Below are 16,500 nucleotides of genomic sequence, written 5' to 3'. Positions count from 1 at the left end.
TATATAATATTCAATTTAGATTCAAAATGCAGTGTTTGTTTTAAATTAGAAATTATTGAGGTATTTAAAGTAAAAATGTCAGCAGCTGACCCACAGTGTACAGTTTGAGCTGAACCAACCACGGAGAGCCAGCCTACCATTTACACCAGCGGCCCTGCGTTAACAATGAGGTCTTTTAGTGTTTAGATTGCATCTAACCACGTCTGGGAAAACGAGATGTAAACAGTTTTAATGTATTAACTGGGACTCACAGCAATTTATCGGTCGTCTAGCTGGGGTGTGCTGCGGGCTGAGTCCTTATCTGCGGCGGTTGGGGCTCCCTGCTCGTTAAAGGGCCCAAAGGCGTCGCCATTTGAAATGATTACGCGTTGTTTTTAAGCGGACAAACATTTTATATGGCTGAAAACTTGCCCGAAATTTCCTGCCCTGTTAATGAAGCTGTATTTTTTATGACCTGTTTTTTTTTTTTTTTTTCTCCCATAACAAGATGAGGGGGGACTTAAAGGGCAATTTCTCACACCCAAAGAAAAAAACATGTTTTTAATGTGCCAGTTATATTGTTGCAGTTTCGTCTAAATAATTGGCACAATATGACTTTTTTTTTTTAATGTATTTTATTTGAAATGTTTTCAGCTGAACCATATATGTTCTAGCTCAAACATCTGAAATAATGATAAAAAAATATGAAACATATTTTGTTCAAAAATACGTGTTTTAATAAATAAGCAAAAAAAAAAAAAAAAGTACATTGGACGGAGTTTGGATGGAGACTTGCTAAAAAAAAAAAAAAGTCGGTGAAATAGATCCATGCAGCGAAAGACTCTAAATTGCATTGGTCCCTTTTACAGGCTACATGCGTACTTACACAAGTATGTACAGTATGCGTTCATTTCTTCATATATATATATATATATATTTGTACTTTTGGTTTAGAGTCTTTAAAAATATATTTCCTTCTAGAAACGATTAAAGGATGGCTTTTGCGTAAAATCCGAGCTATTCGCTGTAACATCTTTGGGCCTACGTTGCAGGGCTCCGTCTGTCCAGACAGACAGTCAGAAGGGATGAATCCGCATCCACGCACACTCCCCAAGAGTTTGTGGGTCACATTACGTCTCTCCGCCATGCCTTTGAGGTCGATGAGTTCTCCAATAATCCCTTTGGTCTTCATACTTTGCAGAAGTAAACAGTCTGTGAAGGAGGCGAGGAGAAATGAACAGAGAAATCATTATTGATAAGATATATATATATATATATATATATATATATATATATATATAGTTAATACATAGACCACTGTCTTTTTTTTGTTTGTTTGGACAGGGGTTGAGGACATCTGATGAATTTCATCGGCCCTCTTCGCATGTGGGAAGTCATTAATGAATCAGTTATTAGCCGCTGAGCTGAGTAAAACCACATGGCTGCAGAAGAGCGGGACCAGTTCTGTGTTTGAATGTAACAGCTGCGGGGAAACACGGAGAGACGCACCTGAGTAAATTCACGCTTTTTCATTTCTCTGTGGATTAGCGGACAAGCCTAAACCAATAAAAAAAGCCAAGTCCTCGGAGCACCATTAAGCCAGGTGTTATTACCGAACTCTGTCACGACGTTCACCAAGGGCGCAATTTTTCACGTTTATTTTGAAAGGCCTTTCACATATACGAATAATATCCTCTTGTTCATTTAGTTTTCACCTGCTTTAATCCGTGCAACCAAACGAATACTGTTTATTATTAGTCAGCAGTGTGTTTAAATTAAATTGCTACGTATTAAAACTATTGAAAGAACTGAGCAGCTTCAAAGCGCGTATATCAGGCTTTCTAAAGGCCACACTCCACATCGCAGCGCTTTATTTTACATTTCACTGGGGCCAGTTAAACTTCCACATAAAAAAATAAAAATAAAAATAAAAAATCCACCTTTAAATTCACTTTGCCCACACAAATCACTGTAATGAAGCTCGTTCCTCTCCCCACGGCACCGGGATTAGTTTATAAGACAACAAAGCCTCGCTGATGAGCAGTTACGACTGGGCGGTCTGCTAACTACATGTCAGGCCCAGGAGAAATAAACAAACCCTGCTCCTTGTTGTTTTAACTGAAAAGTGTTATTTAGTGTCATTTGGTCTGTGCTTTCATTCCCAAAAGTTTTGGAGAGAAGCCCTAAATAAACCTGTACCCTTTCCTTTCTTAAATGATGTAACTTGTCACTTTTGTATTTTGTGACGACCACATCTCCTAACCGTTTTGTGGAGGTTACTGTATCCGTGAGATCTCCAAACCACGCTCCAAATCTTCAAAAGTAACGTGACCAAATCTTGACTGCTTGTTAATAAGGGCCTCTGTTTTTATTGTCTTGCACTGGCTTGAACTTTCGTGTCCAGCCGAGCTGCCCATTCCTGCGGTCTCCACACAGGAAAGCACTTCATTGTGGATATAAATTACCCGTGGTGGCACTACAGCTGCGCTTTGTACCAGTACTTCTTTTTTTCACCCCACTCATTATGAAATGTTGTTAAGAGGGACTGGATAAGGATAAACTGCAAAAAAAAGTCACCGCTGGCTAATTTTACGCGTTTGTGCGCAAAAAATAGAAGTTACAGAAACAGACGAGGCGTATTGTTCATCCCTGGTATGTCAAAGTGTTCCAAAACCATTATTTGTGTTAATCCGCCTACTTCCCTCCGCCTAACCCCCTTTCCCAAAACAAACCCGGTGTTCTAATTTCCACATACTGAACTAGACACTTGTTTGACCGGATTCTTACGGAAATTTGAACTTTATTGATAACTCCTCTGGTGGATCGAGCCCCCGCGCACAGCCGCATCCAGACGGGCGCTGACAAGATGCTTAAGGCCTCGGTGTGAAATCTGTCGCAAACGCGCACAGCTCAGGAATTTCGCTTCTGGGGAACAGCTGATGCCCAGGAACGTGTCTGTCATCACCTCAACATCTGGCCACAACTCTCCTTGACATACAGAACACGTGGCCGAATGATAACTCGTCACAGTTTGCATAAAAGTGATGTAAACATGCAGAAACGTGTGAAGAATATTCACAGTATATCATTTCTAATCTGCTTCATATACATCCATGCCACCACAAAGGGTCGCTCTCGACGGAATAAGTATTTGTTTTTGTATATTTTGAAATGAAGGAATAGTTTATTCACCACTGTCCTAAAGTTATTAATACAAACTGCTTTCTTCTATTACCTCTGCTGTGAATATCAGTAATAATTTCATCGTTTCATTTGTGGTACCCACCGCTTTGGCATTGTAAGTGAAGGTCTCTGGGTGCTAGTGAGATGCTGACATAGACCAAGCGCCCTCCATCCTCCACACGGAGAACGCGTAACTGAGTCTTTCGTGCGCTACGTAGCTGCAGCTGGACATCTTGTTGTCCATCTCGTCGCTCTGCAGCACCTGACACAGAAAATCAATGTATCTGGAAGCCAGCTTCAGCGTCTGTATCTTGCTGAGTTTGTCCGACGGCAGCGTGGGGATAATTTTGCGCAAAGACGCGAAGGCCTCGTTCAGAGACTGAGTCCGTTGCCTCTCCCGGACGTTGGCCAGGACCCGCTGGTTCTGCAGCTCCTCGTAGGACTGCGTGCTGCTCGGACTCGGCTTCTTCCCCCGCTTCACGGCACCCGGGCTGCTACTGCTGCTATCCTCGCTGGACTTTTTGCTGTTCCTCCTCTTCCTCGCGAAGCGTTTCTGCTGCCGGTCCAGCTCCTCCTCGCTGGTCACCAGACTATCCACAGGGGAGACTGGAGAACTGGAGCCCTCTTCCATTTCTTTCTTGAAGAAATGCAGGGATAGCGAGGAAAAAACGGTGTCCACCTTTGAAGCCGTGGTTACCAAAAAAAAAAAAAAAAAAAAAAGTATAAATATCCTTACAGATGAGGGGAATAATTTCAAGATGTCTCTCCCTGCGCTTCTCAATGCAGAGGAAAGTGAGTTCAAACTGGCGGTTGGCACGCTTCTCCTCTCTCAGGAAGTTTTTCCCTTAACTTTTTTTGGAAACTTTATCCCCGTTTCAGATGCTAAATACTTTTCAGAGTGGAAGGGGAGGGGTTTTGAGGACGAAGGGGGAGCAAGTGTGCGCCTTGGTCCTCTAATAAGCAGGAGGGACCAGTCATGGTTTCGTGTATCTGGGATGACTGCAGAAGGCACTGATTTACTGTCGAAAGCAACGGATACTTTTTTTGTTGTTGTTGTTAGTCCCATCAAACAGATCGTTTCATCTGACTAGAAATGAGACTATTATTATTTTTTAATAATACATAATACACATTTTAATACATACATCGAGTCATACTTGTTACTAAAGTATTTTTCGTTACGCATTTATTGAAATAACTGTCATTGTGTGAAATATTTGTGATACAAATCAAAAATGTTTATATCAAAACTCTTATTTGTAAAAATTAAAAATAAAAATAAAAATAAATTATAATAAGCTACAAACGTGTCAGAAAGTTGTTGGATTTTAATAAAAGTAAAAAAAAATCAGCCAGAGCTTTTTGCTCAATAAAACCATCGAATTAACGGCTGTATACAATCCAACTGTTCTTGGAGAATTATGGCTTTTTGCCACGGTGCAGTCACTCTGTGCAAGGCCTTTTATATGCAGTCAACCCTTCCATCCACAGCAAATACAGTGTTTTTAACTGCAGTGTCAAGAGCGCGATTTACGCACAAACTCGCCGGTCTGGACCAGATCAATCTGCTTGATCTCTAATCGAATCAAGCCCGCGCGCTCTCACTCTTCCTCTAATGTGGAAGTCAAACAGGAAGGAGGCTTAAACCAACGGACGAGCTCTCCGGTTCCCGCGGATACCGCCAGTGGACGGTGTCTCCGTGCGTTTTGTCAGCGGTCCACCTCCTCATCTGTCATTTCGTGTTTTCCCTGCGCAGAGCGGCGCGCAGGTGGCTCATATTATGGAGCCGAATTCATCCGCTGCCAAAATGCAGTTTGTCCAAATCAGCTGACTGACCTCTGGAGTTTTCTGTGGCTGTGTTGTGGGTTTTTGAGGAAAGACTCCAGCTCCAATAGACTGCAAAAACAAGTAAATAAATAAATTAACAATTAACCAAACAGCAATAAAAATATATATATATATATATATTTATACATATACCAGTGTCATAAAAATAAGTGTTTGAGAAAGGACTAGCGAATCGACTATAATTTCACTGAATCTTCTGACTAGAAATTATTTATTTCAGCTTATTTTTCAGTTGTTTTACAACTAATAGTACTAATACAACAGTTCCAAAATATATGTATTAATGTAAATGTCACTATAATTTTCAGTGGTGCTGGAGACCTTAAAATGATATGATGTTACTTAAGGAAACTAGATTTTAACTGTTGATGTGAATTAATTAATTATCATTATCCAAACTATTTGAGCAATTCCATTAGGAAGCAGTTGTGCTAATTACCTACACCTCGGTGCTGGAGAAATATGTGAAAATAATCATATGACATCATCTGGAGTGTCCATGTTGCGTGTTGCTCTGCATGTCCAGGGAGGATGTTAAATGGGGTGGAACCTCCTGAAAGTTACTAAACCCGTGAGCATTCTCTTGATACTGGCTCCCCCGGGCCTTTAGGAAAAGCAGCCTGCTTTGTGTTTTGGGCTCCACTGATCATGGCTACCGTCACACTACTTTTACCCAGCACCAGAGCTCCTGATTCAAACAGTGGCGTACCTCTGCATAGGTCGAAGTGTGGTCACATTTTACGGGTCTAGTTTATGCAATGTCTTTATCAGGAAGGCAACGTTTCACACATGCAAATATCAAACTAGCGTAAGCCCACAGGCCCCTCGCAGGAGCACACACACAGGCACACACACACTTTCCCTGATTATGACCTCTGACCTGCTGCTCCCTGCCTCAGCTGCAGGAGGCCTCCGTGCCCAGGGGAGAAGGTTGTGACTTGCAGAGTGAAAGACTGATCCTGTGCAGCGTCTGTGAGGTCGGCTCCACATATACATGCTTCACAAGAAGAAAGGCGGCGAGAGCGGGGGCCCCCAGCCGGCACTTTTCCGTCCACTGTATATGCTCTGGGCAATGACAAGCAAACACCTAAAGGCAAGAAACGCATAACGAGGATGACAGTTTGGCCTCGTCTCTGACTGATCACATTCCACACACAGCTTCAAGATATACTTTTATTTTCATTTAATTCAGTTTGGGGTATAAAATCCCTTAAAAGTAAAAAAAACTAAAAATCCCATTTAAGTACAATTGTATTGATCAGATATCACTTCCTTAAGCTGAACTGATCATTTAGGGTACTTCAGTAAAATCTGTGGATTATTTTGATGGGAAATGCAGACTGTAATATCTATAAGTGCTCTTTAATCCTCTGTGGATTTTGGTAAATGATTCATGTATATCTCACCCAGTGTTCATTGCAATTGAAAGGAATTCTCTATGAGTCTCATAAGAACCCCCCAGAGAGAACTGACGGAAGATAAAAAGAGAGGCATACACAGCAAAATGAAGTGCGACAGAGGGGGGAGAGAGAGGGATGACCTGCCTCTCAGATCAAAGATGAGCCCGGGCCATAATTCAGCAGAGCAGGATGACGTACCTCTGTCTTGTTTGACACCTTGGAAACCAGCTCCACATGGGTCGAGGGCACGGCCTTGATGAGCTCAGATCCCGTCTGCTGTCACATCAGCAAAAATGCATCCTTGTCGCACGCACCGCCGTCGGCCTTCGAGCCGGCCTCGTAAATAGGGACGACTGGTCACGGGACAAGGAATGAGAATGAGAGGTGGTGAGAGACAAAAAGCAGGTTCAGGGAAAGAAGGAGGAAGGGGACAAAAACAGAGAGAAGAGGCCAAATGTATGAACGTGTGATGATTCACTGGAGACTTTGATCTGACATGGAGGGTTATGGACGTGTGAGGGAAGTTATGGGATGGATGATTTGTTAGAGGCTGTGATGAGTGGAATTTTACTGTCCATGTGCCTGCCAGGATCACTTACCTCTGACTTCAGCACCACCCCACCATCCCAAACACCCGTGAGGCTCACCCCAAATGATCTTGGCAAAAGGTACTGAAGCCATGGCCTGTGCGCAAGTATATGCACATGTCTGCTTGTGTATGTTTTTGTTTTAAACTCATGTAGAGTGTACATTATCACCTGATTATTATGTGCATCTGTGTCTCTACATCTGCCTTTTCACAACTGCACTTGTACTGTATGTGTGTGAGTGTATCTGTGTGTGTGTGTGTCAGAAAGTGATTCAATATGAACCAAAGATGTTCAGCAGAGAAATGGCCCAGCTGGTTTTCATCACACAGAATACTGTGTCTATTACCAGCAGTGCAGTCACTTTAAAAGCTACTTGTGGCCCCAGCGTTACCATTAGAGCAACCATTTACATATCTGTGCTATACCCAACTATGCAATGTAAACTGGTCAGAGAAGACCCGATGAAAAAGATGCTAAAATCACATTTAACTGTGATCTGCTCTTAGAAATACAGCAGCAAAAAGGATGCAAAATCACAAGGGATATTTAGATTTTTAAATGGATTATGACAAATTATAAACTAAATGACCTGGGCTGGGATGATAGCTGCCATGTTCATGTGCAGTTGCTTCACGCAGCAGCTAAAAGTGCATTACCAATTCAAAACGAATTATAATTCAATTAACACTGAAACAAAATAGACAAAATCTTCTTTGCAGTCTCTGTCTAAAACCAGCATCTCTAGCAAGAAGTGGGTTTGTTGCCAGAGTTTGAGAAAAACAACATCTATGTGTGTTTTATTGCGCTGCTCTCTTCCAGTAAATTGTGAAAATGTGACTCACAAGTCAGTTCTGAGCGGCGCGTCAGACCCGATGGATATCCAAATTTAGAGCTGAATTAATAGAAAATATGTCTTAAAAACATCACTGCCTTTCATTTCAAAAGCAACGACTTGCATAACTTCAAAAGAACAATGGTAACCAGGACAAATCAAGAATAGCTTTCTTTCATGCTAAGACAAGATGTTATTCAAGTTCTTCTTCAGACGCGCTGTCCCTGTTGCACATGCACAGGCTGGCTCTTAATAAGAATAATAAGGCTGCCACTTGGTTCTAATAAGCGGCTGTGTTTAGCAGAGGCTTCTACAGTGGAGGAAACAACAGGCAATAGCAGTGAGAGCTACATATTAGGCTATAAAACCATGGGGGAACCTGCACTCAAAAAGTCAACTCACTGTAACGCCAAGGACCCATTCATTCATACATCCACACCTCTCCATTCTTCTGCCCCAGGCTTGATGACAAGGTGTTTCTGAAATCGCATTAGGGGCCCTTTCATAAAGGTTTCACTGGGGAGTGTGTAACAGCTTGAAGCATTTAGGCTTTGTTTAATACGATGCAGACTCGCTGCTCAATGCTTTGTCTCCTGTGTGGAAAGGGGCCCGGGATGCCAGAGACCCCCACTGTCAGAGTTTGCTTTGATATCTTGAGGTGGAAGGGGAAATAGCGCAGAATAACCTCCCCGTACCTACACACATATACACACACAACCCCCCCACCCCCCACCCCCCCAAAAAACCTGTATGCTCAATACCTGACTCTGCCCTGCTGCCCTGCAGAGTTATGGCCATCAAATGGATAAGCCAGGCTTTGAAGTACAGGTCTCTGAGGCTTTACACCCCATAGGAGATGTGCATGAAGAAAAGGAATCATGATCTACACTTCTGTGTCCATTTCAGTTCAGACACACACTGTACCTGTTAGGCAAGGTGCCCTGGTTTCAAAACTCTCCCTGTCGGTCAAAATTAAGCGGAAAAATACACACACTCAAAAAGAAAACTTTAAAAATATGGATTACACTACGTTATGTGATTTGTCCAAAGAGACCTAAACCGTTCCACAGTGATCAGTATGTGGCTCAATTACACGTCAACATGTAGCTGTTGAACCCGTATGATTAATGGCTGACCTGCTCAACCACCTGAACTACATATTTATACATGTATACACAAATGGATTGTGTGTGTGTTGAGGTGGAGTGCAGAAGGATATGCTGTTTATTTTATCAGTTTTGTCCAATAAGAGAACACTCTTGGAACAAAGTCACAAATGCTAAATTCAGCCACACTCAACACAAATGCACTTCACCGACTTGACAGTTACAAAAAACAGAGTTGCCAGAGCAATTACGCTGGCTATAACACAATTATATTCATTATGCATGCACTACTTCCAGAATCTGAACTTTAACCAGGCTGAACAGGAGGGGAAGGGGGGGTGGGTCATGATGATAGGGTCAGAGTAAATTTGCTGAACAAATGACAGAAAGGCCGAGCGCTCGGGTGCTGATGGGGCAGCCCCCTGCACAAATAGTCTAGCGTAATTAGGGCTGCACTTGTGACCCTGGTGCCAAGGTTAGCGTGAAGGCTGGCCCAGGTTCACGGTGCGATGTGTTAGCCAGGTGGCTCGACTGGGCAGGGCTACAGTGAGGTTAGGCTGGGCTAAGGCAGTCTGGGGGGAGGTAAGGCAGGGTCGGGGGGTGGCTGGGCAAACAGAACTGTTGTTTGTTCTGCTGATTGGGCTTGGAAAAGCCCGGTGAAGATCACCGGATGTCAACACAGGGGTGGCATTTACAGTCTACTGTCACTCCCTCAGTGTCACCTGTGTCACCAATAACATCCTCAGCTCTGCGAGTTGATCCTCAAGAACAATAAATCTGTCTGACCCAGAGTGGTTAAGTAACACATTTCTACACGTCATTTTATTTTTTTTTGTTAATTTCACCATTAACCTTGATATCACTCTTAGCACATACTGCTAACACCTCACACAGCCTGCAGACTTGACCGTGCTTATTTCTCTTCAAACAAAGTGCTGTCTCTGGCCACCAGGAGGGCTGTAGTCCTGGTCCAAGGAGGAAATTATTGAGCGTTCCAGCACTCCCTCCCCGTACAGGGCCCTCGCAGTGCATGGCCCTGGGACACACTGAGACGACACCACATTTTTCCGTCACACTCTCTGATCTGAATTATTAGCTCTGAGGCTAAAAGCACGGTGTTGTGAAGAGACGCTGGAATGAGAAAAGCAGGTGAGCTACTTAACTAGAGTTTCACAGCTATTAAAGTGCTAACACACTGGGTCACCATGGTGATCAGTGGTGGGTGCAAGGCTCCTGGGGAGTCACCGTTCTAGTCTGAGGGGGCAGATGTTTATTGTTTGCAAGTTATTTAGGTAAGTCTACTTCACAAAAGAACCCATATGCTAGCTCCTTGGTTAAAGAAGATATTGTCCGATTTTCAGTTACATCAGGCAAAAGTAAAGTACAGGAGTCTGAAAAGTAAAGTTACTTAAGAAGTCAGATCAGTTTCAAAATGGACGATAAGAGGTCATTTATGGACTTAATGGCTTGATAACAAGTGTTTGTGGTGATATTCCCACACAAAATCCCAAGCAACTCATAGTTAGTGATATGTGGGCGGAGCTTATGTTCAACTGACTGATGATCTCACATGGGCACGCTCAGAAGTTCAAAAACAAACCTGCTGTTACCACTTATTGCCATAGGTGTCGCCAAAGAGAATTAAACTGAGGTCTTCAAGGTTGCCATTTTAAGTACACATCTTTTTGTCACCTTTTTGTTTTTATTTTTTTCTATAGTGTAACAGTTTTTGTGTTTGTTGTTAGAGCTTTACATTTTAAAAAATGACCACATACTTGCAATTCCAGAGGAGTGCAAAATATACCAGCCCAGACAGACACGCACAGTTTACCAACGTCCTCTAGTTTCCCTTTAATTTCTCATGCATGTCTATTAAGAGAATACACTTTCTTCTCTGCAATAGGAATTGCATAAAAAAATGTAACTGTGTGCTTAACTCTGAGAATGGAGCTAGAAATACCGATTCATGATTTGCTGTGGCCTGTGTCTCTGAAACAGAGACTGAAATAATACATATAAAGAGATGACACAGATGTGGAGTTTTACATTGTTTCTGTGTAATGCATATTTATCATCCTCTCACTATATACTCCTCTCACTCTCACCTGTGGGTTCAAACAGTACACTCTAATCAGATAAATAACAGCCGTATGTCCTGTGTTCAACAATCTGTGCAAACAGGTGTTTTTCATCTCCACGTCTTCATCAGTGCACCCTGTAGCTTATTGGAAGTATTAGTGAGTAACTTGATATTTTATACCTAAACTCTAGTAGAAAACTTCAAAGTGAGCAATATCAACAGAATCTTAATTAAGTTTAGTATACATTTTTAACCGCTTTATGAAATGCATATATGCCACATGTAAAACTTTGTATGCTTTTCTATTCTGACTGATTTGTGACCTCTGGGCAGATCTGTTTCAGATCTTCTTTCATCCAAACTCCAACATTGTTCCAACAGGATGTGATGTACTAATTATATTTACAAGTGCAAGGGCCAGACTCCAGAGTTACACTAACATGATAAACACACCTGCCGGCTGATGGCAGAGCAGCCTCTCTGTGTTTGTCAGTATGACTCTGCCGGATGTTAAATCAATAAACTACCTCAATGCAAAAAAAATAAAAAAAAGGCCTGATGCAGTCCACAGACTGGAAGAATCTTACTCATTCTGGCCCGCAGAATTTTCCGCTTGGCTGAATCATATCTCATCTGAATGGTATTTAGGACTGCTTTTGATGGGTGAAGATCCCGCTGTGATTGTAAGAAAATACTATATGATGTCAAGCAACGCTTCTGTATAGACCATTAATATATGAATTGACTCTTTCGTGGTCTGACTAAACCTAATATGCTTACTAGCTTTAACTGCATCTCATGGTTTTCATAAGCAGATGAAGCTTGGTCGGTTGTCATGGAGAACAGTGTTTCAGTTTGCAATGGGGTTCTGAGTGAGGGGTATTCAGCTGGTTGCAGTTTGCAATGTTACCACTAGAAGACACTAAATCCTGCTCACTGGACCTTTAATGAATAAAAGAGAAGTTACTGTACTTAGCTAATCGTAATAGCTGTAGTATCAGTTGTGCGGTACCTATATATTTAAAATTTCGTGAATTTGTTATTTCGCATATATTCATTAGTATTAGTGTTCCTTTTCAATTCGACTGCTTATTCTGTTGTTTTAATTTCACTGTTTATTATATATTTCAGTTTAGGGCTGGCACAATAAATATAATGTAATGCCCTTCCTCTACTTGTTTTTATTTTCATATACGAGCTGCAGTCCAGGGTCAGCTGTGTATGCAGACCTTGTTACAACAGTAACTGATGAAATATTTTTAAAAGACAAGGTACCAAACACCATCAAATGAACCAAAGCCCAAAAGATTTTTTTCAACCACTAGAGGGACCATGGGGTCACTGTACATCATAGGGCTACAAAGGTCACTTGAAAATTCATACTACTCATTTATTTTGTTTGTAAAGACCATTGATATTGCAGCTGATAGATATTTTTTATGACTTTTGTGTGCAATTGCATTGATCCGATGTACTAAAGCCAAGACAACACCTGTGAAACCTGCTTGATCTCTGAAACACTTAAAGTGCTTCCCTTGGACATGGGAACAAAATAAAAAGAAACAGAATTAATCTCCAAAAACTGTATCTCATCATTCATTTCCAGAATAAGTGGGCACTCACTGGTAATTTACTGTGACCAAAACACACGAAGCAGAAATTTATTGGCCATACATCGTCCTTATGGCTACAGTCTAGATCTCACCACTGGATTGCTTTATAATTGTTTCCTAAGGGCTCTATTAGTGGCACTAGAAGTGAATGTGCAAAGGGAGAATGGGAGTGTTGTTGACTCCCCTTGCCTGGTTTACACATCTAACTAGCACACCTGGAGCAGCGACTGTGGTCTGTTGAGAGGGAAACTTAGCCTATGACAAACCATACTGGGCACGTAATGTCGCCCACTTCGTTACATAGTCCCTGACAATGAATGGACTGAATTAAAACTTCATACTGTTCTACTGTGAAACTTGATGAACTGGCATGCCACTAGAATAAACTGAGATAACACTGCCATCATTACTTGAGATCTGATCTAACATCAATCTCAGCTGTACTTTTTGCATTATTTAGCAAAGGTCTAAGATTGCATTGCATTACATTACATTACACTTCAGCATTGTCATTGTGAACATGTTAGCACAACATCTCTGTGCCTTAGTACTCTTGACATGCATTAGTACTAGTGAACATGTTTAAAAATGTTACATTGGTGACATAAGTTCACACGATCAACCAAGTTTGTAGGGGATTGCTCGATCCAATGGGGTCATTTAGGTAATAGAAATGATTAAAATGTTTGGAATCATTACATTTATAGCACAGATCAGCTGTAAAATATTAATATTTGTGATCATTTGTTTTTTGCTTTTCGTGATGATGGATGCCTTCTTTGACCACACGTCCTTGCTTAGTGCGGCCTCACAGCTGCTAGCATGGCTCTAGGAGGGGTGTTTGTGTGTTATTTTTCAACATTTAGTCGACATTACATTTGCAGAGTTAGCCCAGCAGATGTGGGGTATATGGATCTTAACAGAAGTCAGCGTTGTGGACTTCCAGAACGTGATCCACAACAGCGACATCACCACTGCCACTGGCGACCACTGAGCTCTGTCATGTTGGCCTCTGTTGACTCTGCCTGGGTTAGGGGGCCTGGAGACCGAGGTGGCAGAATGTTGCACAAAGGCCAACGCTGACCGTCTGATTTGGATTTATTAAATTCACACTTTCTGCGTGAACACTCAGAGACTTAACCTGCACATATGTGTAACAAGAGCTGCATAACTTGTCTCTTATAAACCACCCCGCATAGACAGTTGGTCAATTATTTCTTTGTTAGCCAGGTGGTAAACTATGGCAATTATTTCTTACTGTTGACTGTCCAGGGTCTAACCTACCTCTCGCCCGATGACAGCTGGGATAGGCTGTCAGCTATACTTTTTGCTTTTTGCATCCACTCACAAATAAAACCCTGGTGGAAAACGTAGGAATAGAGATTTACGAATAAAGAATCCCTCTAAGGAGCTGCAGTCATTCATTTATGGAAAATTACACTTTTATACATGTAGCTTTAAATGTACAGTGAGTCACAATATAACACAGCATGTGCATTGGAGCGCTGAATAAAATACATAACCACAGTTTGTCTCTAAGCACATATCCATAAAAGCAGTACAAATGTTTTTGTCATAAATAATTCAGAATAAATAAATAAATAAATAAATAACAGCTGAGAGAGGTTGCACGTGAAACAAACGACACACACCCAGCCTTACTGCCATCTCTGTACACAGCACCTGACATGCTAAAACATGTTGCACTGATCTGCTTCTCACGCCCATGGTCTCATTTACATGATCATGGTTCTTTTTAACACATCGACTCGCAGCCTAATGAGCAAGAGTCCAGAAAACACTTCAGCGCTACATGCAGAAGTATGAGTCCTCAGCAAGTCCATTCAGTCTCATGCCAAGGTGCCCCTTCGTGACAAGTGCCATGAATTTGGGAAAACAATGCCAGGACCTCCTCTGCCCCAGAAACAGTAGTTCTCAATTACCAGTCAACAATACATTAGAATATAAAAAAGCCTCCAAGGACAGGGTTGGAAAGAGTTGAGAAAGCTTGAGGTGTGTGACCTGGTGAGAAGTCTGCAGATGTCGATCGGCAGGCTCTGCCGTGCCCGCCGGCTGCCTGTCTTTGACATGTAGAAGAGGGAGGAACAAACCTGAACCACCTCCCTGCAACAATCGCCACGCTTGGCGTACCCAGTGTTTCTCAGTTAATCCCACTTTATCCAAGAGAGGCGGGCTGTCAAATCTGGGAAGGGGGAGCAATGGGGCAGAGAGAGACAAAAGCAGGACAAACACATAAGTTTCGATACATTTTAATGACTGTTTAACAAGTCCTAGGTCTGGGCCCAGTGATTGGGGGCACACTTACTCCTGAAAAGCCCCACAAAGAGGCTTCAGAGCAGATTCCCACAGAATTAGTTAAGCGAATGGAGGCAGTACGAATACAAGTACTTGTTTTTTGATAAAAGTGAGGCTCATTTAAGAGCAAATGCCCCGGAGGAACCCACCTGGGGAGAAAAACTCTGCACTAAACACACGGAAAGCTGCTTCAAGTGACATCTGCTTTGTGGGATTATAGTGATTAGCTAACAATTCATACTTTCTGTGCACTGATGACATTTTAAACAGTTGTCAAAAGTCTTTCTGCAAGAATAGGCCCCAGACTGCAAATGGTTCTTTCTACTGTGGGTTATGTAAATGTAAGCGTGTGCCAGCCGTATCTGAATAACCAGCACACATCAGATTGATGCTTTAAAGATAACACTTTACATTTTTGTTTAGATGTGTTTGTGTGCTTTTTCACACACAAGTGAACTGAATATAAATATAAAACAAAAAAACTTGAGGTTTAAATAATATTAATAAGCTGGTGTTCTGATAGCCTATATATCCTATTTATTTTTAGAAATTGTGCAGACATTTTGGGCTAAAAGGTGCAAAAGCTTGTAATAATAACGGAATAAATAATTACTTGCTAATATCATTGTTTAAAATCTGTCTCTCAACACATTTAAATGGGCCTGACATGAAATTTTTATTTGGTTGCACCTGCTGTTTAGGATTCAGTCTTGCTTGGCTAATGACTATTTTCTGATGATGAGCTAATGAGAGTGATTATCTCACCACTTGTGTTCCAAATAGCGTTGGTTTGATTCTTGTAGCCATTCTTCATGCACTCGTCCACATAGGATTTGGGGTCGCAGCCAGACATGAGGATCTCTCTCAGCAGGGCGATGTAGGCTATGGCCAGCCTCAGTGTGTCTATCTTGGACAGCCGCTTCTCGTAGGGAAACGTCGGTACGTGACAGCGGAGCTCCTCGAAGGCGGAATTGATGCTCAGCATCCTCTTCCTCTCCCGGATATTGGCTGCGTGCCGCTGCACCTTGTACGGCGGATGCGACAACATCCGCCGCGCTCTGCGCCTGGTCACCTCCAGGGGCTCGTCTACAGAGGAACTCTCGCCTTCAGCGCAGACGCCAACCCCCGGAGACTGCACGTCGAGGTCGGTGAAGGTCAGCTGCGCGTCCGGAAACATGGACTGGCAGCCGAAAGAGGACCAAGGGGAGAGCTGACCGTTGGCTGCGGTGCAGTCCAGCAGGAAGGTGTCCAGTTGAGTCTGGAACTGGAAGTTTTGGTCCATCTGTCCCCAAAATGCGAAATCTGTGGTACCATCTTGGTCGAGGTCAAAGAATATGTCTTCCATAGTTTAAAAAACTACAATATTTCTTTGCCTGGCAGGGAGAATAAACGATTGTGATTTACTGGAGAAGCAGACAACAGTGTATCTGGAGTTTCCCCGAAGGAACTGATAAACCTGCGCGAATCTCTGCTGCGTGACAGCCCCGTGGGCACATCTCCTGGATTAAATACTTCGGGGCCTCCACGTTTCTCGGCGGGTCGCTCTGGCCAAT

General features: G+C 42.4%; 2 protein-coding genes across 2 annotated transcripts; both read right to left on the bottom strand.

Annotated features, from left to right (window-relative positions):
- Positions 1 to 714: 714 nt before the first annotated feature.
- Positions 715 to 3,999, bottom strand: twist2. The gene is made up of 2 exons (XM_084545415.1): positions 3,266 to 3,999; positions 715 to 1,191 (listed from the first exon to the last, which is right to left on the bottom strand). Exon 1 carries the CDS (start codon positions 3,791 to 3,793, stop codon positions 3,299 to 3,301), a length of 495 nt encoding a protein of 164 aa, XP_084401541.1. The 5' UTR covers positions 3,794 to 3,999; the 3' UTR covers positions 715 to 1,191; positions 3,266 to 3,298.
- A 10,797-nt stretch (positions 4,000 to 14,796) lies between these two features.
- Positions 14,797 to 16,292, bottom strand: LOC311487820 (protein Fer3; the record flags this gene model as incomplete). The annotated part of the gene is made up of 2 exons (XM_084544208.1): positions 14,797 to 14,834; positions 15,713 to 16,292. The coding sequence occupies 2 exons, from the start codon at positions 16,290 to 16,292 to the stop codon at positions 14,797 to 14,799; spliced, it is 618 nt and encodes a 205-aa protein (XP_084400334.1).
- Between the last annotated feature and the right edge of the window lie 208 nt (positions 16,293 to 16,500).

The sequence above is a fragment of the Chelon labrosus genome, assembly GCF_963514085.1.
Source record: "Chelon labrosus genome assembly, chromosome: 5".
Lineage (NCBI taxonomy): Eukaryota > Metazoa > Chordata > Actinopteri > Mugiliformes > Mugilidae > Chelon > Chelon labrosus.
The sequence above is the reverse complement of the archived record's forward strand: the minus strand, read 5'-3'. Positions and strand labels throughout refer to the sequence as shown.

What these genes read in the sequence shown, in the direction of transcription:
- twist2 (XM_084545415.1), bottom strand. Translation starts at nt 3,793, where the DNA reads ATGGAAGAGGGCTCCAGTTCTCCAGTCTCCCCTGTGGATAGTCTGGTG.